The sequence below is a fragment of the Malus domestica genome, chromosome 15, assembly GCF_042453785.1.
Source record: "Malus domestica chromosome 15, GDT2T_hap1".
Classification (NCBI taxonomy): Eukaryota; Viridiplantae; Streptophyta; class Magnoliopsida; order Rosales; family Rosaceae; genus Malus; species Malus domestica.
In genome coordinates this window covers 9,724,166-9,748,130 of record NC_091675.1, presented here as the reverse complement: position 1 = coordinate 9,748,130, position 23,965 = coordinate 9,724,166, and the positions used below count along the sequence as shown (strand labels likewise).

Genomic DNA, 23,965 nt, shown 5'->3' with positions numbered 1-23,965 from the left:
GCCGTCTAGTTAGGCAGCAAAATATCTACCGCCGGCGAAGGGGCGGGGCTGTGCGGTTCCCGGATCTACTCATCAGTCAGGCATCTCTGTAGTCTGATGCAGTAGTATCAACGTCCCAGTAAGAAGGATTACGATATGCTGCAGTATGAACCTGTTTGGAAAAACAAGTTTCGTTGATTTTGATGACGAGGTGGGGATCCTTCTCCACCAAATCGACGTGCTCCAACTGATTACTTAAAGTTAGGAGTAGGGGTGGGTTCGGTTTAAATCGGTTCGGTTTTTTGCCAAAACCGAAACCAAACTGAAATTTCGGTTTGGTTCGGTTCGGTTTTTTTTTTTTCGGTTCGGTTTCGGTTCGGTTTTGGTTTTTTGTTTTTTGTTTTTTTTTCAAAAAATGAAAAACATTAAAATTTTAAATTTTAACATATCCAACACAATCATAACATAAGCATTCTAACTGGAATCAAAGACAATGAAAATAAACATTTAAAGTTGAAATAAAATCATCAATCAAGTCTTCCAAAGTCCAAACTAACAACCTCACAACACAAAAATCGTACAAATGACTTAGAAAAGTTAAATTATATGATGTTGTTCAAAGATCAGGGTTGTTTGCTTGTAACTGCATGTTGACAACTTCATTAGTAAAAGTAATACGTGGGTGGATTTATTTAGTGTGTGTTGGATTTTTTTCCATCACAAATTACCCAAGTAATCTACCCGAAATAAATGTTTATGGATTATGTTACATGTTATATGAGAGTAGATTTTGAAAAGAAAGCTAGGGTAGAAGTACACAGTGTTATGGAGATGGATGTAGGTACTTCAGGAGGAGGTTTGATTCCGGAACCTTATATGGGGGAGAAATAATAGGTTAGGGTTTAGAGTTTTTATAGGCCTTTTTTTAATAATTTGAGCTTAAAGTTTGGCAACACATTGGGTTTAGCACATTTTAACTTACAAATTAGGTTTAAAAAATGGGGTGTGCTATCCACACACCCCAAATTACTTCTCACACACCCTTGTTAATTTATATCCGTTGATCTTCTTCAATTCATCTGATCCGACGGTCGAAAATTAGAAGGGTGTGTGAGAAGTAAAATGGGGTGTGTGGATATCACACCCCTAAAAAATAATACCCAAAACAAATAATTAAATAAAAAAATTAATTTAATTAATTCGGTTCGGTTCGGTTTCTAGATCACTAAAACCGAACCGAACCAAAAGAATTCGGTTCGGTTCGGTTTTCGGTTTTTTGAACCCACCCCTAGTTAGGAGTTTGGTTTTCGAAACATTATCGACATCCGAATTTTAATCATGGATTTTTTTTTCTTAAGAAAAAAAATTACGGCCACTTTTTTTTTTTTTTAACAAACTATATTATTTCTATAAGGGGTGGGGAAACGGGATAAACCTCACAATGGACTAGTAATAAAGTGATTTAAATTCGTTTTTGGTGAGAATCGAATCTAAGATCTCTTACTTACCAATAAAATGAAATACCACTAAATCATAATATTAAATGGTAAATGGTAAATTACGGCCATCTTAAAAAATAAAAAATATGGCCATCTAGTTTTTTTTTCTTTTCTTTTTCTGATAAATAGTAAATTTCATTACCAATCCAAACAAGTACAACAAAGACTCAAATAAGTAAAGCACAATAAAAGAAAAAAAAAATGGGGCACAAACATAAAGAAACGGCTCAAGCCCAACCTTGGAGCCCAGCACACATAAACAAACCACACAGAAAAACCTCCTGAAGCTGCAGACAGCCACCAGAAATCCACACAACGATCCACCTCCCTCCACGATCAACAGGGATCACACCATGAAAACACGTGAAATTGTGAAGAAAGAGGCCGCATCATCCTCCATGAACCAGCACCAGGACCGCCACCACGAGACCAATGAAGCACGCAGGAGTGAACCTTTACATCGCTGACAAGGGCGAGCAGCGGGAAGGACCAACAAGAGTGGTGGTGCCAAAGCCCTATACATCCGCGACAAATCGCGGTAAACAGAGCTGTTATTCGCTCGGACTTGAGGATAGAGATGATTGAGCCAAAAGAAGATGATGGAGGGGGATAGGAAGTGGGAAACGGGTGACTGGGAAAAAGGGCTCAGAATGATTACAAGGGCAAAACTAGCGAAGGAAGGAAGAGACGCAAGACCGCAAGGAAGGGGAGGGAAAATTGCAGGCTTCAGGAAAGCCTAGACAAAGCTGAAAACAAACTAACCACAAAATTAACAATTTACACGGCAAAACCATGGGTCGGCGCCGACGCAGATCGATGACCACGAAACCTCTCAAAAAGACTTTCACCGGGGGAAAGAAAAGCTCTCAGAGGGGAGAGAACCCGGGACCACAAAATAATACGGCCGTGTACTTAGGCAGCAAAAGGGCAACCGGGGGGAAGGGCTGGGGAGGAGGATTCTCTCCCCTCCTCCTCGTCTCTCTCCTCTTTTATTTAAACATTTTGTTTTGAATATTTTGTAAATTAAAAAAAAAAGATAAAAAGAAAAGTGTGAGAGGATGAGAGGGGAGGGAAGAGGATAGAAATAAGAGAAGAGAAAATCCGACTCCAAGACCTCGGCTGTATGGTTACTAAAAGTCAAAATAAAGGGAACTTTAACGAAAAACACCTGGTACTGTTCATTTTAACGAAAAATCACATTTTTACACTAAAAAGTCAATCTTGGTACTATTCACTTTACCCTTTATTTTGTCTTTATTATTAAAACTCAAAGTTTTGAATTCATTTTCATTAGTTTTCCTCAAAATAAATGGAAGGAACTTTTTTTTTTTGGGTAACTCAGTATTAACCTGTTTGGAGAGATGAGTTTCGTAGATTTTGATGACGAGTTGGGGATCATTCTCCACCAAATTGACGTACTCCAACTGGGTAGTGAGCTTTCCATGTTTTCTGTGATCACTTCCAAGGCCGCGTCCATGATGTCCTCCGCGTTATGGCGGGTGGGCAAAGGCGTAGGTCGTAAGGGCATTGTCCCAGTTGAGCTTGGACACCAAGAATTTCTGGCAATAGTTCTTGAGATGCTGCACTTGGTATTTTTCAGCTAGTATTAGGAGGTCACATGCCAAGTTCTGGTTAAGGCATGTCTCAGCAGTGTAGAGGTAGTTGACAAAAGCTTGTAGGGCATCGTAGCGCGTATCGGCAATCTTAACGGTACCACTCCGACTTTCTTCCATCTCTTCATTCTCAAGCATGGCTTTGAACACCGGAGAGCGGTTCACCTGATTCGTTGATCGATTAGAACCGTTTAGTTTTTAAATTCTCTTTCAAAGATTATCCACACGAAAAACCGGCTAAATCTGATATTGTTTAGCCATTTCTACACCTAAGAGCACCTCCTAACAAAATAGCCATAGCTACTTCAGTCACTTTTACCAAAATCTTTCCAAAACACGTAAACAAACCACCAATAAGCCAAATTAGTTTTGTGACATTAGCTAGTCCAAGTGAGTGCTTCTAAATTAAATGTTTTAACCTAATGTGGTTAAAAACGCTTTTGATTGTGAGAACACTTTTAGCAATCTTAAACATGCTGAGAATGTCTTAAAAGTGCTTTATGACAATAAAAAACACTCCTAAATGTGTTGGGTATGAAAACTCTCAAGTGACTTCCACTTTTCCCATGAACTTTAACGGTAGCCAATTACCTCCTTGAATTTTTATAATTGGCCAATTTTCCCCTAATTTTCCCCCTGAATTTTAACTTTAGTTGATTACCTCCCTAAAATTTTATAAATAGCAAATTTCTCCCCTAGTGTTAGATTTTAAAAAATTTCATCATGTTTTCATCCATTCAAATTTTCATTTTTTTTTGCTCCCGTATAGTTGTCACGTGTTGTATACGTGATCAAAATGGATGAAAAATTGGATGATTTTTTTTTAATCTAGCGTCTAGGATAAAATTAGCTATTTATAAAAGTTCAGGTGTGATAATTGGCTAAAATTAAAGTTTAAAGGAGAAATTGACTAATTATAAAAAGTAGGTTAATCGGTAAAAATTAAATTTCAAAGGAAAAATTGACAACTCTATACAAGTTGGGGAGTAAATTGACAAATATGCCTTTGTAAAAGCAACTTGTCCAAGGGATTGCTTTTTCTAGAAAACACTTGAAAATTTAAGAGAAACACTAGTTTTAGCAAAAGCACTTATGAGCCTAAGTGCTTTCTAGAAAAGCAGCAGCAAACATCCCTTAAACATGTTTATATCTTCATTCAGTAAAGCAGCATAAGGTTGGCAAAATGATACTAACCAGAACGGCCTTATGAGCTGAACGGCCAGCGGAGGCTCAGAAGAGCAGTTGTCAGAGTCCAAGGCAATCAGAACGACGTCGGAGAAGGAAGCTGCCAGGGACGTAGTAGTAGAAGTGGTCGGCGACGGCGAGCACAACTTAAGAAATTCAATCTTATCCTTGAGCTCCATGTAGCACCCCTTGCAGTACATGCCGACGCCATGTCCGCCGGAACTACCTTCGCAAGATATGCAGAAGAACCGTTCCCTTTGCATTCTTCCGAGTGGGTGATCAAACATGAATTGTGATCCTCAACTCCACTATATTGACCAAAAGACAAAAGTAGACTCTCTACTAGTACTAGTCTTGCCACTTCAATCATTGTGCACCTTGTGGAAAGTTTTAAGAATGAGGTTGTGGGCCTGCCCTGGCTAATGGCATTGAGGGAGCATCACTGGTACTACGGTATAATAATATTTCTTTTGGTATGGTTTGTTTGATAATTAATCATGACTGACCGATTATGTTGCGTATGCCGGATTCATATCCAATGTGACTCATTGCATCAACAGAAAAAAGAAAGTTCAAAAGAGAGAGAAGCCAATGAAAACACAGCGAGAAAGGCAGATGCCATGGGCCTTGGAGGTTAAGTAAAGTGATGCCACCCACGCCAAAATGCACCATGTGCTACCACAAACAGTTTACCACTTGATATTTGTATCTTCACTAGCTAGTTCATCTACTTAATTATACAAAGAAAAGAGAAGACCAATTTGAAACTCGTATGATCATATCTTCACAGAAGTATCCTAGATTAAGGTCGGGATAACGCGAACCTATGTCTTCATGGAAGAATCCTTCTGGGCAGCAGTATTCACCTGTTTGGAGAGATAAGCTTCTTAGATTTCGACTACAAGTCGTGGATCTTTCTCCACCAGCTCCACGTACTCCTCCCGGGTAGTAAGCTTGTCCATGTTGTCTGTGATCAATGTCAATGCGGAGTCAATGATATGCTTCGCATTGTGCTGGTGCGCAAAGGTGTAGCTCAAAACGGAATTTTCCCAGTTCAGTTTTGACACCAAGAACTTCTCGCAATGGACCTTGAGATGCTGCACTTGGTATTTTTCAGCCAGTACTAGGAGGTGACACGCCGTTTGACACTTATCCGAGAACATACGATTTGATACAGGCAGCCGGTCTCTTCTCTATTGAGAAAACGAGGTGTAAATTTGTGCTTTAGTTTTAGCCTATTGTGTTTGTTTGTTTGTCTGCCTACATGCGGTGCAGAGTAGATATATTTTCAATTAACCTGCTTGTGTTGGGAACAGGTGTAATATTTCAACCATCAAGCTCGAGATGGATCGAATACTGAGGCCTGGCAGACGCGTTTACATACGTGACTCGGTATCTGTAATTGCTGAGCTTCAAGAAATCACGAGCGCCGTTGGATGGGTGCCTGCGCTACATGACACCGGAGAAGGACCCCATGCAAGCTGGAAGATCTTAATCGGCGACAAGCGTTTTTGATCGGATTCGGGTGCAAACAAGTCGATGTATTTTTCTGTAAAAGGGTGGAAATCTACCTGAAATCGCACCATTGAAGAGAAGGCACTGCAACTAACTTATTGCCATTGTTTTATGCTGTGTAATTTGTAAGATTAGCAAGAACAAATAAACAATCTCGCTTCATTTTTTTAACTTATTGCCCATGACCTGCATAAATATACATAGAAATGAAGAGTAGCTTCAGTGTTTCGATTACGATAAAGTATTACGGCCGTCTAGTTAGGCAGCAAAATATCTACCGGCGGTGAAGGGGCGGGGCTGTGTGGTTCCCGGATCTAGTCATCAGTGGAGGCTTCTCTGTAGTCTGATGCAGCAGTAGTATCAACGTCCCAGTAAGAAGGATTACGATATGCTGCAGTATGAACCTGTTTGGAGAGACAAGTTTCGTTGATTTTGATGACGAGGTGGGGATCTTTCTCCACCAAATCGACGTACTCCAACTGATTTCTTAAAGTTTAGGAATTGAGTTTTCAAAACATTATTGACATCCAAATTTTAATCATGGATTTTTCAAATTACGGCCATCTTTTTTTTAATTTTTTTTTTTGAACAAACTATATTATCTATAGTAAAGGAGTGGAGAAGTGAGTTAATACCTCACAATAGGCTAACAATAATATGGTTCAAATTCGCCTTTGACAAGATTTCTCATTTACAAGTAAAGAGAAATATCATTAGATCATAATAATAATGACAAATTACAGTTATCTTAAAAAAAATAAAATACAGCCATCTAGTTTTTTTATTTTTTATTTTTCTTTCCTGATAAAAGGTAAGTTTCATTACCAATCAAAACAAGTACAACAAAGGCCCAAACAAGTAAAGCACCAAAAAAAATAAAAAATAAAAAATAAAAAAATTGGGGCACAAACACATAAAGAAAATGGCTCAAGCCCAACCTTGGAGACCAGCACACAAACAAACCACACAAAAAGACCTCCTAAACTGCAGATGGCCACCAGAAAATCCGCACAACGGTCCGCCTCCCTCCATGATAAAAAAGGATCACACCATGAAGAAACCTGAAATTGTGAAGAAAGAGGCCGCATCATATTCCATGGACCAGCACGAGACCAACAAGGCACGCCGGAGTAGACCTTAACATCACCGGCAAGGGTGAACAACTGAAAAGTCCAACAGGGGCCAACAAGGGTGGTCGTGTGATCCCCGAGCCAAAGCTCTACACACCCTCCCATAAATTCGCGACAAATCGCGGCAAACAGAGGCGGTATTCGTTAAGACTTGAGGATAAAGCTGATGGAGCCAAAAGAGGAGATGATGGAGGGGATGGGAAGGGAGGAAACGGGCGATTGGAGAAATGGGCTCAGAATGGTGAGAACAAAGGCAAAACCAGAAAAGGAAGGAAGAGATTGTGAAGGTTGCAGGGAAGGGGAAGGGAAATTGTAGGCTTAGGAGAAGCTAGACAAAGCTGAAAACAAAAACTAACCACAAAAGCAAATTAGACAGCAAAACCATGGGCCGGCGCCGACGTAAATCGATGAGAATGAAACCTCTCACAAAGACTTTCACAGGGGAAAGAAAAGCTAATACCTGTCGCTCCACTCTCCCCCACTCACACTCACATTCCCACTCCCTCCCCCGTCGCTCGACCCTCCCCCAATCCCACTCCCACTCGAAGAATCTCTGCGGACTGATGGATTCCTACGTGCTGCAGTGTTAACCTGTTTGGAGAGATAAGTTTCGTAGATTTTGATGACGAGTTGGGGATCTTTCTCCACCAAATTGACGTACTCCAACTGGGTAGTGAGCTTGTCCATGTTGTCTGTGATCACTTCCAAGGCCGCGTCCATGATGTCCTCCGCGTTATGGCAGCAAGCGAAGGTGTAGGTCGTAAGCGCATTGTCCCAGTTGAGCTTGGACACCAAGAATTTCTGGCAGTAGTGCTTGAGATGCTGCACTTGGTATTTTTCAGCCAGTATTAGGAGGTCACATGCCAAGTTCTGGTTAAGGCATGTCTCAGCAGAGTAGAGGTAGTTGACAAAAGCTTGTAGGGCATCGTAGCGCACATCGGCAATCTTAACGGTACCACTCCGACTTTCTTCCATCTCTTCATTCTCAAGCATGGCTCTGAACACCGGAGAGCGGTTCACCTGATTCGTTGATCGAATAGAACCGTTCAGTTTTTAAATTCTCTTTCAAAGATTATCCACACGAAAAACCGGCTAAATCTGAAATTGTTTAGTGCTTCTAAATGTTTTTACCTAACTTAGTTAAAAACGTTTTTTATTGTAAGAACACTTTTAGCAATCTTAAAAATGCTGATAATGCTTTACAAGTGCTTTACGACAATAAAAACTCCTAAATACGTTGGGTATGAAAACTCTCAAGTGTTTCAATTTTTTCTTGAACTTTAATTTTAGACAAGTGAGATTCTAATTTTCCCCTCAACTTTAATTGTAGCCTATTACCTCCTTAAACTTTTATAATTGACCAATATTCCCCTAATTTTCCTCCTAAATTTTAACTTTAGTTGATTACCTCTCTAAAATCTTATAAATAGCCAATTTCTCCTCTAGCGTTATATTTTAAAAAATTTCATCATGTTTTCATCCATTCAATTTTTCATTCTTTTTGCTCCCATATAGTTGTCAAGTGTTGTCTGTATGATCAAAATGAATGGAAAATTGGATGAAATTTTTTAAAATCTAGTGTCAAGGATAAAATTGACTGTTTATAAAAGTTCAGCGGTGATAATTGGCTAAAATTAGAGTTCAAAGGGAAAATTGTTTACTTATAAAAATTCAGGAGGTTAATCGGCTATCAAAGATAAAATTGGCAACTCTATACAAGTTGGGGGGCAAATTAACAAATATGCCCTTTGGAAAAGCAACTTGTCCAAGTAATTGCTTTTTTTCTAGAAAACACTTGAAAATTTAAGAGAAACACTAGTTTTATTAAAAGCACTTATGAGCCTAAGTGCTTTCTAGAAAAGCAGCAGCAAACGTCCCTTAGACATGCTTATATCTTCATTCAGTAAAGCAGCATAAGGTTGGCAAAATGATACTAACCAGAACGGCCTTATGAGCCTGAACGGGCAGCGGAGGCTCAGAAGAGCAGTTGTCAGAGTCCAAGGCAATCAGAACGACGTCGGAGAAGGAAGCTGCCAGGGACGTAGTAGTAGAAGTGGTCGGCGACGGCGAGCACAACTTGAGAAATTCAATCTTATCCTTGAGCTCCATGTAGCACCCCTTGCAGTACATGCCGACGCCATGTCCGCCGGAACTACCTTCGCAGGATTTGCAAATGAACCGTTGCCTTCGCATTCTTCCGAGTGGATGATCAAACACGAATGCGAACCTCAACTCCACTATATTGACCAAAAGACAAAAGTAGACTCTCTACTAGTACTAGTCTTGCCACTTCAATTATTGTGCACCTTGTGGAAAGTTTTAAGAATGAGGTTGTGGGCCCGTCCTAGCTAATGACATTGAGGAAATGTCACTACTATTACGGTATAATAATATTTCTTTTGGTATGGTTTGTTTGATAATTAATCATGACTAGCCGATTGTGTTGCGTATGCCGGTTTCGTATCCAATGTGACCCATTGCATCAACAAAAAAAAAGAAAGTTCAAAAGAGAGAGAGAAGCCAATGAAAACACAGCGAGAAAGGCAGATGCCATGGGCCTTGGAGATTAGTAAAGTGATGCCCCACGCCAAAATGCACCATGTGCTACCACAAACAGTTTACCACTTGATATTTGTATCTTCACTAGCTAGTTCCTCTACTTAATTATACAAAGAAACGAGAAGACCAATTTGAAACTCGTATGATCATATCTTCACAGAATAATCCTAGATTCAGGTCGGGATAACGAGCACCTATGTCTTCACGGAAGAATCCTTCTGGGCAGCAGTATTCACCTGTTTAGAGAGATAAGCTTCATAGATTTCGACTACAAGTCGTGGATCTTTCTCCACTAGCTCCACGTACTCCTCCCGGGTAGTAAGCTTGTCCATGTTGTCTGTGATCAATGTCAATGCTGAGTCAATGATATGCTTCGCATTATGCTGGTGCGCAAAGGTGTAGCTCAAAACAGAATTTTCCCAGTTCAGTTTTGACACCAAGAACTTCTCGCAATGGACCTTGAGATGCTGCACTTGGTATTTTTCAGCCAGTACTAGGAGGTTACACGCCATGTCCTCGTCAAGGCATACCTCTGCCGTGTAGAGGTAGCTGACAAAGGCACGAAGGGCGTCATAGGACACATCACTGATCTTGATGGTGCCACTCAGGCTCTCTTCCATCTCATTCTCAAGCATGGCTTTGAACACCGGAGAACGGCTCACCTGGATAAAGCGACCAAATGCTTGAAAGAAATTCAAAGACGGAAACGCTAAAACAGAGCTATATTTCCCACGAACATTTGATCTACTCAAAGCATAAAGCTTTCCACATGAACAATAAACTACATCAAACACAAATGGAATAACAATGCTCACGGATTCATAACACCCTATATATAATCAAACAAGTTTTGTTTAATGCCTCTCAATGAATGATATATGAACTGAGTCATAGATTCATAACACCCTATATATAATCAAACTGAGTCATTAGAACAATATTTCTAATCAGACTATAATATAATGCAACTAAATAGTTAAAACCAAATTTACCAATTGATGAAAATCCCAAGACTTACCCAAATGATGGAATTGTTGAAAAGGAGAACACTTTTCCCAAAAGAAATTAGTAAATAGGAACTTGAATGTAAATTCTCTTCTCAAATTAACCATTTTCCAGTACCTACGTTTCATTCAGGCAATAAAGCAAACAACTTGTGCGCAAGCTCGAAGACCCACAATCACAAAGCTACCAACAAGTTCACAACAAAAACAAGGTAAATCTGAATGGGGACTGACCAAAACGGCCTTATGGGCGGGCACGGGCACGGGGGAGCCGGCGGAGGCATCCTCGGAGGCAACCAAAACGACGTCGGAGAAGGAGGTGGGGAGGGAGCGAGTGATGCGGAGGAAGGCGACCTTGGCCTTGAGGTCGTCGATCTCGCGCTTGAGCTCCTCCTCGGTCTCGTTGGCCTCCTCGTAGCACTCCTTGCAGGTGCCGGCGTCGTCGGATTCGTAGTGCTCCAGGCACGATATGCACTTCATCGTCTCCGTCGGATGAAATTAAAGAAAGACTGAGTGAGATAGTGGCGAAGTCGAATGATTAATGTTGTCGCAAGAGAGTGATTAATGTTGTCGCCAGTTTACCTCTCATAAACCATAATTGTCAAATAATCTATATAATTTAAAGAAAAAGAGAATTCAGCTAAGTCACATAATGTGAACTTAATTTGGTATCAAATTCATCATTAAAGTTAAGGAATTGAGTTTTCAAAACAATTTGATTTATTGACATCCCAATTTTTAATGACGTATCATGTTTGAAAATTTTGAAATCAATAAATCTATATTGATTGCTTCTTTTTTTTTCATCTAATATGAACTAATGTGCCACGACTTGATTACTTTACGAATTATATAAATAGTTTCAAATTATTGACGAGACGATCTTACAAGTTCCACGCAACAAGAAGTTGTTGTAAATAACCAACAAACGTCGACCTAAAAGAAATTGCCATAGCCACTTTGAAATATTGTTTTACACATTCATTTTAATTTTTCATAAAACCCGTCATGCACTCTTCTTTTTTTTTTTTAATTTATAAAAATATTTTAAGTTGATGCAACACTAATGCGACAAACATATTAACAAGTAGGTGAGCCTCACTCATGCCACGTCAAACATTTAATAGATTTTTAAGGCTTTTGACAGAATATAACAAAATTAAGATGAAAATGGACTTCTAGGGAATAAAGTAGCGCAACTTAAGTTTTAAGATGCAAAATGAGAACAAAGTAGAGTTTTAACAAACATAAAAAAAAAGCCAATAATGATTAAAAATACAAATATATAATGAGCAAAAAAAAAAGTAAGGATAATGCTTGTGTCCCTCACATAAGGGACTTACTTCTCCCTATTTACAAATAATATATTTTTACTGTCTGAACATTATAATTAGACTATTTATTTTCCTTATGATCACCTAAAAACTCTATATGCACAAAACTATTCAATTTAGAGATTTTTTTAACCATTTATATGCGCAATGTTATAAATAGGCAAAAAATTAGAGAAATAACCTTTGCTAAAAGCGAGGAGGAAGTGGTGTAAATTATCACACTGACAAAAGTATTGTAGATATTAGAAAATGAGGGATACTGAGAGTATTATATTTCTTCCTTTTCTCATCTTGATGTTCGTCACACTTTGAACAACCGAAGTGCTCTATTTATAGAGCCACCTCAACGAAAACGTACAAAATTTACTATTAGCATGTGAAACTTTACTATACACATATGGGCAAACATACTCACTGTTTACAACACTCATCCTTGGATGCCCACATATCAACATCAATTGCCTCATTAAAACCTTGCTTGGAAAAACCCAGCAGGAAAAAAAAACCATAGCGAAGGAAAAAGAGTACAACTTTACCCGGATGGTGTTGAGCATGCTTATGTTGCCTCGTTAAAACCTTGATAGGAAAAACCAAGTGGGAAAAATCCTAATTGAAGGAAAAAGAGTACAACATGCATGTATCATGGATGCTCATCCTGAATTGTATCTCCCTCTGATTCTGCATTCTTCAAATTTGTAAGCCGACGTAATCCGATTCCCTGCACCAACTTCTGAAATGTGCACTTTGGTAGAGATTTGGTGAACAAGTCTACTAAATTTTCATTGGAACAGATTTGTCTGACTTCAATAACTTTACCCTTCTGAAGCTCATGTGCATTGAAAAATCTTGGAGATATGTGTTTAGTCTTATCACCCTTGATGAATCCTTCATTCATCTGGGTGACATATGTTGCATTTTCTTCATGGATGACAGTTAGAGTGTGTGTATTTAAAGGTAGACCACATGAATTCCAGATGTGATGGATCATTGATCTTAACCAAGAACATTCACGACTTACTTCATGTAAAGCAATTATTTCCGAGTGATTGGAAGATGTATCAACTAGCGTTTGCTTTGTTGATCGTCATGAAATTGCAGTATCTCCATTAGTGAACACATATCTATTTTGTGAGCGGGCTTTATGCGGATCGGAGAGAAAACCAGCATCTGCGTATCTAACAAGGATTTGATCATTTGTGGGCTTGTCTGAGTAGAAGAGACCCATATCTGTTATCCCACGAAGGTATCGTAGAACATCTTTGACTCCCTTCCAATGACGAATTGTTGGAGCATAGTTGTACCTGGCTAACAAGTTAACTGAAAAAGCTATATCTAGTATAGTACATTGTGCTAAATACAATAAAGCACTTATTGCGCTCAAATATGATACTTCTGGACCAAGGACCAGTTCATCATCTTCTTTTGGACGGAATGAATCTTTCTTAATGTCCAAAGAACGAACGACCATTGGGGTGCTAAGTGGATAAGCCTTGTTCATGCCAAATCGCTTCAGTATCTTTTCAATGTAAGCTGATTGATGGACCAAAATTCCATTAGCATAATGCTTGATCTGCAGACCGAGACAATATTTTGTTTTCCCAAGGTCTTTCATTTCAAATTCGCTTTTCAGATATTCAGCAATTTTATTGAGCTCTTCAGGGGTTCCAACTAGGTTTATATCATCGACGTATACTACTACTATAGCAAATTCAGTATTTTATTTCTTAATGAACACACAAGGGTATATGACATTGTTGGCATATCCTTTTTTAATCAAATACTCACTAAGACGGTTATACCACATTCGCCCAAATTGGTTCAACCCATACAGTGATCGCCTTAATTTGATTGAGAACATACCTCGTGGTTTGTTAGTTGTTTCAGGCAACTTAAGTCCTTCTGGGGCTTTCATATATATATCAGTATCTAATTCTCTATATAGATACGCGGTGATAACATCCATAAGTCGCATGTCAATTTTTTCTGAAATCACCAAACTTATTAAGTAACGAAACGTAATTGCGTCCATTATAGGAAAGTACGTCTCTTTATAATCAATTACAGGTCTTTATGAAAAACCTTGTGCAACGAGTCTTGCTTTATATCTTACAATCTCGTTTTTCCGTTGCGTTTCCTTGTGAATACTCATTTGTAACCCACGGGGTTTACACCAGGAGGGGTTTGGACTACTGGTCCAAACACATTTCGCCTTTCCAAGGAATTTAATTCTGTCTGGATTGCATCTTTCCACTTAGGCCAATCTTGTCTCTGTTTGCATTCTTCAGCAGAGCGGGGCTCAATGTCATTGCTAAATGTAATTTCAGTGGCTATTGCAAATGCAAATATGTCGTCAATGATTATTTCATTTCGATCCCACAATTCATTAGTACATGCATAATTTATGGATATTTCTTTGCTTTCATGTACTTCTGTCTCTTTAGGGACATGTGTCTCATCAATGACATTTTCTTTTTCTGGAAGTACAAAATCATGAATTGTGGATTTATCATTCATTTTCTTTTCCTGAATGATTTCATGTGGGTTCAACTGTGCCATCATCTTTCTCTTTCGAAGGGCTGAATCTTTTGAACCTAGGGGTCTACCACGCTTCAGACGTGCACTGGATGAATCATTCGCTGCCATTTTATTTTGTCCAACAGGGACATCAATTCTTGCAGGTGTGTTTGCATTTGGTATATGCGACTTTGTCACTTTTGAAGCATCATTAAATGCATCTGGCATTTGATTAGCAATACCTTGAAGATGAACGATCATTTTCACTTCATTTTCACATTGAGTGCTTCGTGGATCAAAATGAGATAAGGTGGGAACAATCCATGTTAGCTCTTGCCGTTCTTCTGGAACGGTATTTTCTCCCCTAACGATAGGAAAACTATCTCATCAAAATGACAATCAGCAAAACGAGCTGTAAACATATCACCAGTCAAAGGTTCCAAATATCTAATGATAGATGGTGAATCAAAACCCATATAAATTCCCAGTTTGCGCTGAGGTCCTCTTTTTAGTTCGTTGTGTCGGTGTAATAGGCACATAAACAACACAACTAAAAACTCGTAAATGTGAAATGTTTGGCTGATGTCCAAACATGAGTTATATTTATGAGTTTTGGTGGTTGGCTATGGGTCTCAGTCAAACCAATGATGTTGCATGTAAGATGACATGTCCCCATGCAGAGACTGGCAATTTTGTTTTCATGAGCAGAGTGCGGACTATTAATTGATGTTGCTTGATAAATGCCTTTGCTAAACCATTTTGAGTATGGACATGAGGAATAGGATGTTCAACATCAATGCCCAGTGCCATGCAGTAATCATCAAAGGTTTGAGATGTAAATTCACCAGCGTTATCAAGTCTAATGGACTTAATGGGATGATCTGGGAACTGTGCTCGCAACTTAATTATCTGAGCAAGAAGTATCGCAAAAGCTACATTTCGAGTAGACAATAGACAAACATGTGACCATTGGGTAGATGCATCAATCAAAACCATAAAATATCGAAATGGTCCACAAGGTGGTTGAATAGGTCTACAAATATCTCCTTGAATTATTTGTAAAAATAATGGGGATTCATCATCAACCTTAGTTGTGATGGTCTAATTACCAACTTCCCTTAGGAACAAGCCTTGCAAGGGTTATCATTTGAGACATCAATGTGTCTACTCAATAATGGATGTCCATTAGAGTTGGTAATGATTCTATGCATCATGGTAGATCCTGGATGACCTAGATGATCATGCCAAAGCATGTAAACCTTTGAATTAATGAACTTCTGGTTCATGATAGTATATGCCTCAACTGTCTTTATGTATGTATAATACAATCCACTCGATAAACCATGCAACTTCTCTAATATACGCTTCTGGGTATCATTGGAGGTAATGCATAAATATTCCAAATTTTCTACACTTTTCGTTTCAATGTGGTATCCATTTAGACGTATGTCTTTAAAACTCAACAAATTTCGAATGGATCGAGTAACGTATAATGCATTATGTATGGACAATATTTTTCCATTTGGTAACATAATTTGGGCTTTTACTGAGTCTTCAATTACATCTGATTGCCCTGATATTGTTGTTACCTTTACTTTTGCAAGTACCAAATCGATCTCGAAGTATTGAATGTGTGGTTGCGCTGTTTGCAAGACAAAAGTCTCCGCCATTGATCTTGTTTTAAGAATAACCATAATTTTTATCTATGTTCTTTGAGTAAAGAAAAAGCAGTTTATTCATACTGGTATACTACTTTTATTGAATTGAAAATGCGAGCATTAAACCACAAGTACAAATAACAAGAGTACATTAAACATAAATAATTCAATCGGACCCATAAACTTCATTCCCTCTTTCATTAATAAAGTATGTAGCATCCAGATGAGTTGTGTTTAACTGTCTTGATAAATTGGTCACCGGATCAGGGGTTTCCATTGGTTGAGCCTGGTCGAAGAAATTGATCTCGACACCCTTTTCCTTGAAGGAGGCTTGATACAGCTCCACCAGATGCTTTGGGGTGCAACAAGTACGCACCCAATGTTCGTTGCTATCACACCTATGGCAAACTCCTTCAGGATTTCTAGGAGTGTTCATATGAGTTTTTCCTTTTTGCCGATTTGTATTTTTAAAGCTCGGGCCTGGATTATACCTTGGAACCTGGTTGTGAAACTGGACACCATGGTTCTTGCCTTTCCCGTTCCACCGGCCTCGTTTGTCGCTACATCCTCATTTGTAATTATTGCCACGGGAGGATATGATATTCCTTTAAAGGGAATCAACATTCACTTTTGGGAACGGTGTTGATTCAATATGTCGGGAATTATGGTTTTTCATCAGGATCTCATTGTTCTATTCAGCTACCAGGAGCACATATATCAGTTGGTTGTATTCAGTGAAGCCTCGCGCTCTATACTGCTACTGCTGAAGCATGTTAGAGGCGTGGAATGTGCTGAAAGTCTTTTCTAATAACATCTCCTCAGTAATAGTATCCCCATAGAGCTTCATCTGAGAGGTAATTATGAACAATGCCGAATTGTACTCAGCCACTGACTTGAAATCCTGGATCCTTAGGTGAGTCCAGTCATAGCGAGCTCTTGGAAGAATCACCGTTGTCTGGTGATTGTATCTGTTTCTCAAGGCCTTCCAGAGGGCTAACAGATCTTCAACCGTTAAGTACTCGCTTTTTAGTGCCTCATCAAAATGGCGACGAATAAAAATCATGGCCCTCGCTCGATCTTGAGAGGATGAGTTGCTCTCTTCCCTGATGGTATCTTCAAGATTCGCTGCTTCCAGATGGATCTTGGTATCCAGTACCCAGGTAAGGTAATTTTTTCCAGTAATGTCCAGGGCAGCAAAATCAAGCTTTGCCAAGTTTGCCATTTTCTTTTCCGAAAGAAAAATGATGTGTGTAAGAACTTGCAATAATAGATGTTCTGGAGGAATATATTGTTAGAACTTCTGGTTCTTACAAATTTTTGATCTTCAGGCCAAAATGATAAGTACTTGAAACTTCAGGTTCGAGATTTACATGATTAATGAGAAGGGCAATTGTACTGCACCATTCTCATCGAAACAGGTATAGGATATGCGATTATTTCACACCACTTTAAACAGTAGAAAAATTTAAATATGTAGAGCAAGGTGGACGATTATACTGTACCACCTAAAATTGCGATAAAATTTAAATATGCAAAGCAGGTGGACGATTATACCGCACCACCTAAAATTGCGATAAAATTTAAATATGCAGAGCAAGGTGGGTGATTATTCCACACCACCTAAAATTGTGATAAAATTAAATACACAGAGCATAGTGGGTGATTATTCCACACCACCTAAAATTGCGATAAAATTTAAATATGCAAAGCAGGGTGGACGATTATACCGCACCACCTAAAATTACGATAAAATTTAAATATCAGAGCATAGTGGGTGATTATTCCACACCACCTAAAATTACTATAAAATTAGATTTGCAGTCCAAGATAGGCGATAGTACCGCACCATCTTGGATTGCATAAATAATAAGTGGGTTAGTAGTCAATATCTACACCAAACAAGAAATCAAAGATATAAGTAACTGTTAGTTTGAGAACCAGAAGTAAACATGATGCAAACAATTCTTCGCGAGAGTATATCCAGTAGTTGAGGCAGAGGAAGAAGAAGAACAGTAAAATCCTTAAAGGAAACTTTTTTTTTCTTTTTTTTTGGCGAAGAGAAAATGAGAAATGATTAGAGAGTCGTGCTAATAACGTGTTATAAATAGGAAAAAGTAGATAAATAACCTTTGCTAAGAGCGAAGACGAAGTGGTGCAAAATATCACACTGACAAAAGTATTGCAGATATTATAAAATGAGGGATACTGAGAGTATTATATTTCTTCATTTTCTCTTCTTGATGTTCGTCACACTTTGAACAACTGAAGTGCTCTATTTATAGAGCCACCTCAACGAAAACTTACAAAATTTACTATTAGCAAGTGAAACTTTACTATACACATTACTATACACATGTGGGCAAACATACCCACTGTTTACAACACGCAAAACAATTAAAAATTTTATTTAAAAATCTATAACCTCTTTTGACACACACAAAAAAAAAAAAAAAAAAAAACACTCAATAACCTATTTCTACAGTCCGAGTCGCAAACTCTTTCCGTGTGTTAAAAATTTCCCAGATAAGAGAGTAATCTGTAATCTCATCTTACTGAACCAGGTCTCCCACAAGTCATAACATCCCGCTCCTCCTCAGATTTCTAGGGTTTCGATTCTCTTTTGGGTGCTCCAAATTGTTCCCTCAGGTCAGCTTTCTTCTCTCTCGCTCTCTCTCTTTTGCACTTTGTATTGTTTGTGAGTTTTGTTTTCTGTTTGGTGGCCGAGAAAGTGTATGAACAGAAAGGAAAAGGAAAACCAAGTCTTGAACTTTAAATTCTCAGTTTGCTCGATGTAAGCAACAAATTGCGTTTTACTAAGGATTCGAAGATTTGGGTTGGTTTAGCTTAGTTGAATTTTAGATTTGCTTCTTAAGAGATTGAAAGCTAGAGACTTTGAAGTTTTGTATTTTTCTCGGCTACCAAACAATGGGGGATTTTACTGTGACTGGTTTGGTTTGTATGTCTTCTGGTATTTTCATTTTTTGGGTTTCTGAAATTTTCCAAGTGCTGAAAACATTGGAATTTGTAACCTAGGTTGCTGCTGTGAAACCCTATTTTTCGCACTGTGAAGTGTGAGAAAAGTAGGTTTGATTCGGAATGGGAGTTGAAGAAGGTAAAAGCAATGGTGGTAGTATGGAATGCGAGAAGGAAGTTGAATGCTTGAAGAGTGAATCCAATGGATTTGGTTTTGGGAATTCTACTGACATTGCCAAAGGCAGCTCTGGCGCAAGTGAGGGTGTTCGAACTTACAAGAGGCGGAGGCAGGCGAGGTTCAGTTGGGATAGCAAGTCACAGGATGGTGGGGGAGCTGATGTGGAATCATCGAGTCAATTGGCAAACCAGGTGCTTCCTGTAGCTCTTTCTCTGCGCTATTATTTCATGTTGACAAAAACCATATTCTTTATTACTTAGACAATTTGTAAAGCAGGACTGTAATATTCTAGTATGTTTGCTGATCTCCTTTCTCCCCTGTAATTTTTTGTGTTGAATTTTAACGGAATTTGACTTGAGCACTGGTAAGCTGTACTTAGTTTAGACAGAAAAATTAGCTTATGAATCACATCCTTATGTAAAAATTATAACAAGGCTCATAAATTTTGAGCGCCCAATGAGTTTAAAGTTTAGTTTTTAACTCGGAACAATGAAGACTTAGGGAGGACCACATATTACTTTTCTCATTAACGCATTTGAGAACTCATTAGGCTATTTAGGGGGCACTGCTAATAGGAGGAAAATGAGAGAGGTTTATTTTTCAGGGTAATTGTGAAAGAGAATTTATCGATTGCAAGTTGAATTTTTGTGATTTATAAAGGGTTAATCATTTTACTTGAAGCTTTGAAAATTGTGATTAACAATGGGAGCAATGTATGAGCATTCTTCCCTGGATCACGAATACCTCATTGTGGTGCTTTACAATATGGCTAATTTAGCTACAATGTGCTACAAATGTTATGTAATCTATGCTGTCCTGGAATAAAAAGTTGTATATACACACATAGAGATATATGTATGTCTTCGGTTACATTTCCTTCAATCCAGCCAATGGGACTATTTGGTCTTTTTTTTTCTCATTCAACATGTTTGATTTCTGTAGCGTCTAAAGGAACCAGTGGGCACAGATATACACAGTAACTCTTGTGAGCAAGTCCATGTTCGAATGAACAGTTCAGATGCATGCTCAGAGAGGAACTGTACAGAAGCTGTGCTGGAGAACATGTATCAGTCATTAGGCGATGATGAAGGTGGTGTACAAGTGTGCATCCGAGAAGCACTTGCACATTTTCGAGAGATTGATCACACAACGCGAGTTAAGGTTTGTGCTGCAACCAAGAGTTCGTGTGTTCTACATATAATAGCCAGATTTATAGGCTATTGGCCATTGCTTTCATACTTTTGAGTTTCAAGATAATTTGATTTTTAAATTCTGTTATATTTATTGTTTTGCAGGAATCTGGTGATCATGAGGATAGGCACCGATGCTGTTTTCTGACACAGTCTATATTGAATGGATCTCAAAAGGCAGCCAGCATGAATGCTGGTGTTGTATCGAATGGATTTTCAAATAAATCAAACCATCATACAGTTACAGCGATGTGTCAGCGTGCTTTTTATAATGTTTTAGTTTCCGAAACGTTCACCTCATTGTGCAAAGTCCTGCTGCAAAATTTTCAAGGAATCAAGGCTGACAGCGTTTTCGACTTTAGTCTCATAAACTCAAGGATGAAAGGGGGAGATTATGAGCATTCTCCAATGCTCTTCTCAAATGATATGCAACAGGCAAGTTGGATAGTCTTATGTTATAGCTGTCATGATAATACATGCTTATATTTTGCTTAATATCATGGTGTGAATGTGATAATATGTGGTTAATGATTCAAAGCATGTTTGGTACGACAGATAACTTTAAAAGTAATACTTTCATATGGTTACCATTTTGGGATGATTATGAACATATGATTGACGTATTTTCAGGATGCTCTTCGTTATTTGGTTCAAGTTGAAGGTATTGGTTGGTGAAATCTCTTTAAATATTATGGTCTCTGAATTTAATGTGTGCTGAAAAGAACAGTCAATTGGATACTCTGCTTTAGTAAGGCGTATCATGTTGATGGAATGAGATTTACTGCTATACAAATACAAACTCTAAAATCCTGCTTTGTGAAAACACTCATTGACTCTAAATCTTTAAAAGGTGATTTTGATAGTGAAATGATCTGGTACATGAAAATTTTGATCCCATCACTTGGCATATTTATGAGTGAAAAAGATTCTGTAAATGTTAGAAAGTACCAGAAAACTATTTGTACAAGCGAGGTTTGGATATTAGTTTTAAATTTTTTGCAACGTTTTGGTGGTCTTAAATTTTATTGGCTAATGTATGTGTCATGGTGAGGCATAGGTACCTGGAGACAGGTGAACATTTTTGGTTGCTTTCCTTTTGAATGACCATCTTTCTGATGCTTGATATACATGATATATGATTCTAATTATTGTTTCTTTTTGACATGTATATGTGTGAATGATATACACTTTGAAATTCTCCCACCTGTTTCACTAATTATGTCTTAAAGTCTAAATTGTCTCATCATATTCCGCCTTTTTTTGGTGTGTCAATTACATATTCCGAACCTGAATATTTTACAGGTATGGAGAAAACTTCAAGTGATCGGTACGGACTTGATTTCTCTTGCAAGAAACCTCTCGGACATGTCTAGGGCTTCTTACAATGAACAGGTTAGGTGATTCAGTTGAAGAGATGTCTAGTCCAAATACCTGAAGATGTAGTTTAAAGAAATCTATTACTTCTAGAAATAACTTATTGTATGTTCACTCTGTGGTGTTGTAAGCCTGATCTCACAAATTATTTTATCTGTCATCTCAGGTGGGAGGTTCAATCCGCAATACATTGAAATATGGAAAAAATGAGGTACAAGAGTTTTCAAATTTTAACATAGAATTGAGTTTACTGAATCAGAGACATCTGATGAAATGTGGTGCCTTGGAAATAGAAATTTAGGAAACGTTTTCAGAAATCTCCTAATATTCTTATGTTTTTACGCTTTTAAGCTAGTTGTTTCTTTCACTTTTCTAACTATTGCCTATTTTCCTTTTGCATACTTGTCACTTGTAGGATTTTGCCCTCTCAGCATATTTAAGGTTTCATGTCTTCTGGGATATGTGAAAACAGTGATTTGTTTAATTATTGTGATGAGAATGGAGTCACCTGACAACTAAAGAATTCTGAAAACAATTTATGTGGTTTTCATTGTCAATCTACTTCATGTCTGGTTAAATGCATCTCAGTTATCATGCTTACGATTTTATTTCAAGGCATTGATCAGCTGTTTTTAGTAGTATACTAACGTTTGTCACTTTAAAACAGTTCTACCACTTGGGATCTGACCCTGATGCTAAACTGGAGCAAACAGAGGATTGTGGTGTGCACAGTGCATGCACTTGCAGGTGCTGCGGATGCCATGCAAATGGGAAGGATTGTTTAGTATGTGATTCATGTGAGGAGATGTACCATATCTCTTGCATTGAGCCTGCTGTCAAAGAAATTCCTCCAAGTTGGTATTGTAGTAGGTGCACTGCAAGTGGTATTGGATCACCCCATGAGAACTGTGTCGTGTGTGAGAAGTTGAACGTGGCCAAGACTGTAGTTGATGGAGTTGGAGGTGAAAGTGTTTCTACAGAAGAAGAAACAATCAATGAGACAGGTGAAAATTCAAAATGGAGTGCAGATGATGGAATCCAGCTATCGGAAGAAAGCAAAACAATTTGCAAAACTTGTGGACTTGAGGTAAAAAACAATGATAGTTTGAGGACATGTGGTCATCCATACTGCCCCAAGAAATACTACCATGTGAGGTGTCTGACAACTAACCAGTTAAGATCTTACGGCCCCTGTTGGTACTGCTATTCTTGCCTATGCAGAAATTGTCTCATTGATAAAGATGATGATATGATTGTGCTTTGTGACGGTTGTGATCACGGGTACCACCTCTATTGCATGGAACCACCACGCACTTCCATTCCAGCTGGAAAATGGTTTTGCAAAAAATGTGATACCGGAATTAAGGCCATACGCAAGGCAAGAAAGGCTTATGATAAGAAAGAAAAGACACAGAGAGCGAACTGTGAAGGTTTAAAGAAGTTGAAGGAAAAAGGGGATGACAGGGAATCAGAACAAGGTAGAGGGGGAATGGAGGTCCTTCTCTGTGCAGTCCATACTCTAGATAATGAAGAGTAAATGAGAATGAGACGGTTTTCAGGGAATGACATGTTTTCTTTGAGTAACGGATTTGATTTTTGTAGGTCTATCTCATGGCTAACAAGTCTGCGTTGGAGGCAATATTTTGGTAGGTTGTAAACTCTGTTAGATTCTGCTGACTTTTGGATACTTAACTCAGCGAAAGACAGGATTCCGAAATGGCTGTAAATTTAGTTTCGTTCTTGCTAGAAGTGCACAGTTTGAGAAAACAGGACGGCAGATTGGTAAAATGACCATTTTAACAGCCACCATTGAACATACTGGTGGTTTCTACTTTTGTAAGTAGTTATTTTTGAAAGGTATCAGAATGTAATTCTCCGCGCTTATGTTGTAAGACGATGAAAGTTGATCAAATTTCGATAACTAATGGAACACTTTTTTGAACATTTTAAGCTCCTTGTCGGGTCTTTCTTGTCTTGTGGTCTTATGTTTTGGTACATGATGCTTGATTTAACTTTTGCAAATGCTTCTTTATGCACGAATCTGCTCTTCATTGAGATTCTGTTTGGTGGACATGGACTTCATCCAAGAAATAAACTTGTGATGTTTTTTATTTTTGTTTTTGTTTTTGAGCTAGAGGTCGCACTTGGTGCGATGGCAAGTGCCTTCGCTCATGAGCGGTAGATCTCGGGTTCGAGACTTGGGAGCAGCCTCTCCATAAATGGGGGTAAGGTTAGCCGACATTCACCTCTTCCAGACCCT

At 38.4% G+C, this 23,965-nt stretch overlaps 4 protein-coding genes, 1 long non-coding RNA gene and 1 pseudogene across 5 annotated transcripts; 2 read left to right on the top strand and 4 right to left on the bottom strand.

Annotated features, from left to right (window-relative positions):
• Positions 1–72: 72 nt before the first annotated feature.
• LOC103400269 (BTB/POZ domain-containing protein At4g08455-like) lies at positions 73–4,576 on the bottom strand (annotated as a pseudogene).
• Positions 4,577–4,860: 284 nt separating this feature from the next.
• On the top strand, positions 4,861–5,962 carry LOC139192564 (uncharacterized). The gene is made up of 2 exons (XR_011576766.1): positions 4,861–5,485; positions 5,593–5,962. It is a non-coding gene; the product is annotated as an uncharacterized lncRNA (long non-coding RNA).
• Positions 5,963–6,564: 602 nt separating this feature from the next.
• LOC103456254 (BTB/POZ domain-containing protein At4g08455-like) lies at positions 6,565–9,505 on the bottom strand. The gene is made up of 2 exons (XM_008395937.4): positions 8,860–9,505; positions 6,565–7,941 (listed from the first exon to the last, which is right to left on the bottom strand). Exons 1-2 carry the CDS (start codon positions 9,112–9,114, stop codon positions 7,375–7,377), a joined length of 822 nt encoding a protein of 273 aa, XP_008394159.1. The 5' UTR covers positions 9,115–9,505; the 3' UTR covers positions 6,565–7,374.
• LOC103456255 (BTB/POZ domain-containing protein At4g08455) lies at positions 9,454–11,185 on the bottom strand. Its single transcript, XM_008395938.4, has 2 exons — positions 10,719–11,185; positions 9,454–10,142 (listed from the first exon to the last, which is right to left on the bottom strand). Exons 1-2 carry the CDS (start codon positions 10,962–10,964, stop codon positions 9,675–9,677), a joined length of 714 nt encoding a protein of 237 aa, XP_008394160.1. The 5' UTR covers positions 10,965–11,185; the 3' UTR covers positions 9,454–9,674.
• A 5,562-nt stretch (positions 11,186–16,747) lies between these two features.
• On the bottom strand, positions 16,748–17,212 carry LOC139191666 (uncharacterized). The gene has a single exon (XM_070812656.1). It carries the CDS (start codon positions 17,210–17,212, stop codon positions 16,748–16,750), a length of 465 nt encoding a protein of 154 aa, XP_070668757.1.
• Positions 17,213–18,453: 1,241 nt separating this feature from the next.
• Positions 18,454–23,649, top strand: LOC103456252 (PHD finger protein EHD3). Its single transcript, XM_008395935.4, has 7 exons — positions 18,454–18,636; positions 19,024–19,332; positions 20,084–20,302; positions 20,437–20,766; positions 21,634–21,723; positions 21,872–21,916; positions 22,373–23,649. The coding sequence occupies exons 2-7, from the start codon at positions 19,087–19,089 to the stop codon at positions 23,240–23,242; spliced, it is 1,800 nt and encodes a 599-aa protein (XP_008394157.1). The 5' UTR covers positions 18,454–18,636; positions 19,024–19,086; the 3' UTR covers positions 23,243–23,649.
• Positions 23,650–23,965: the final 316 nt, after the last annotated feature.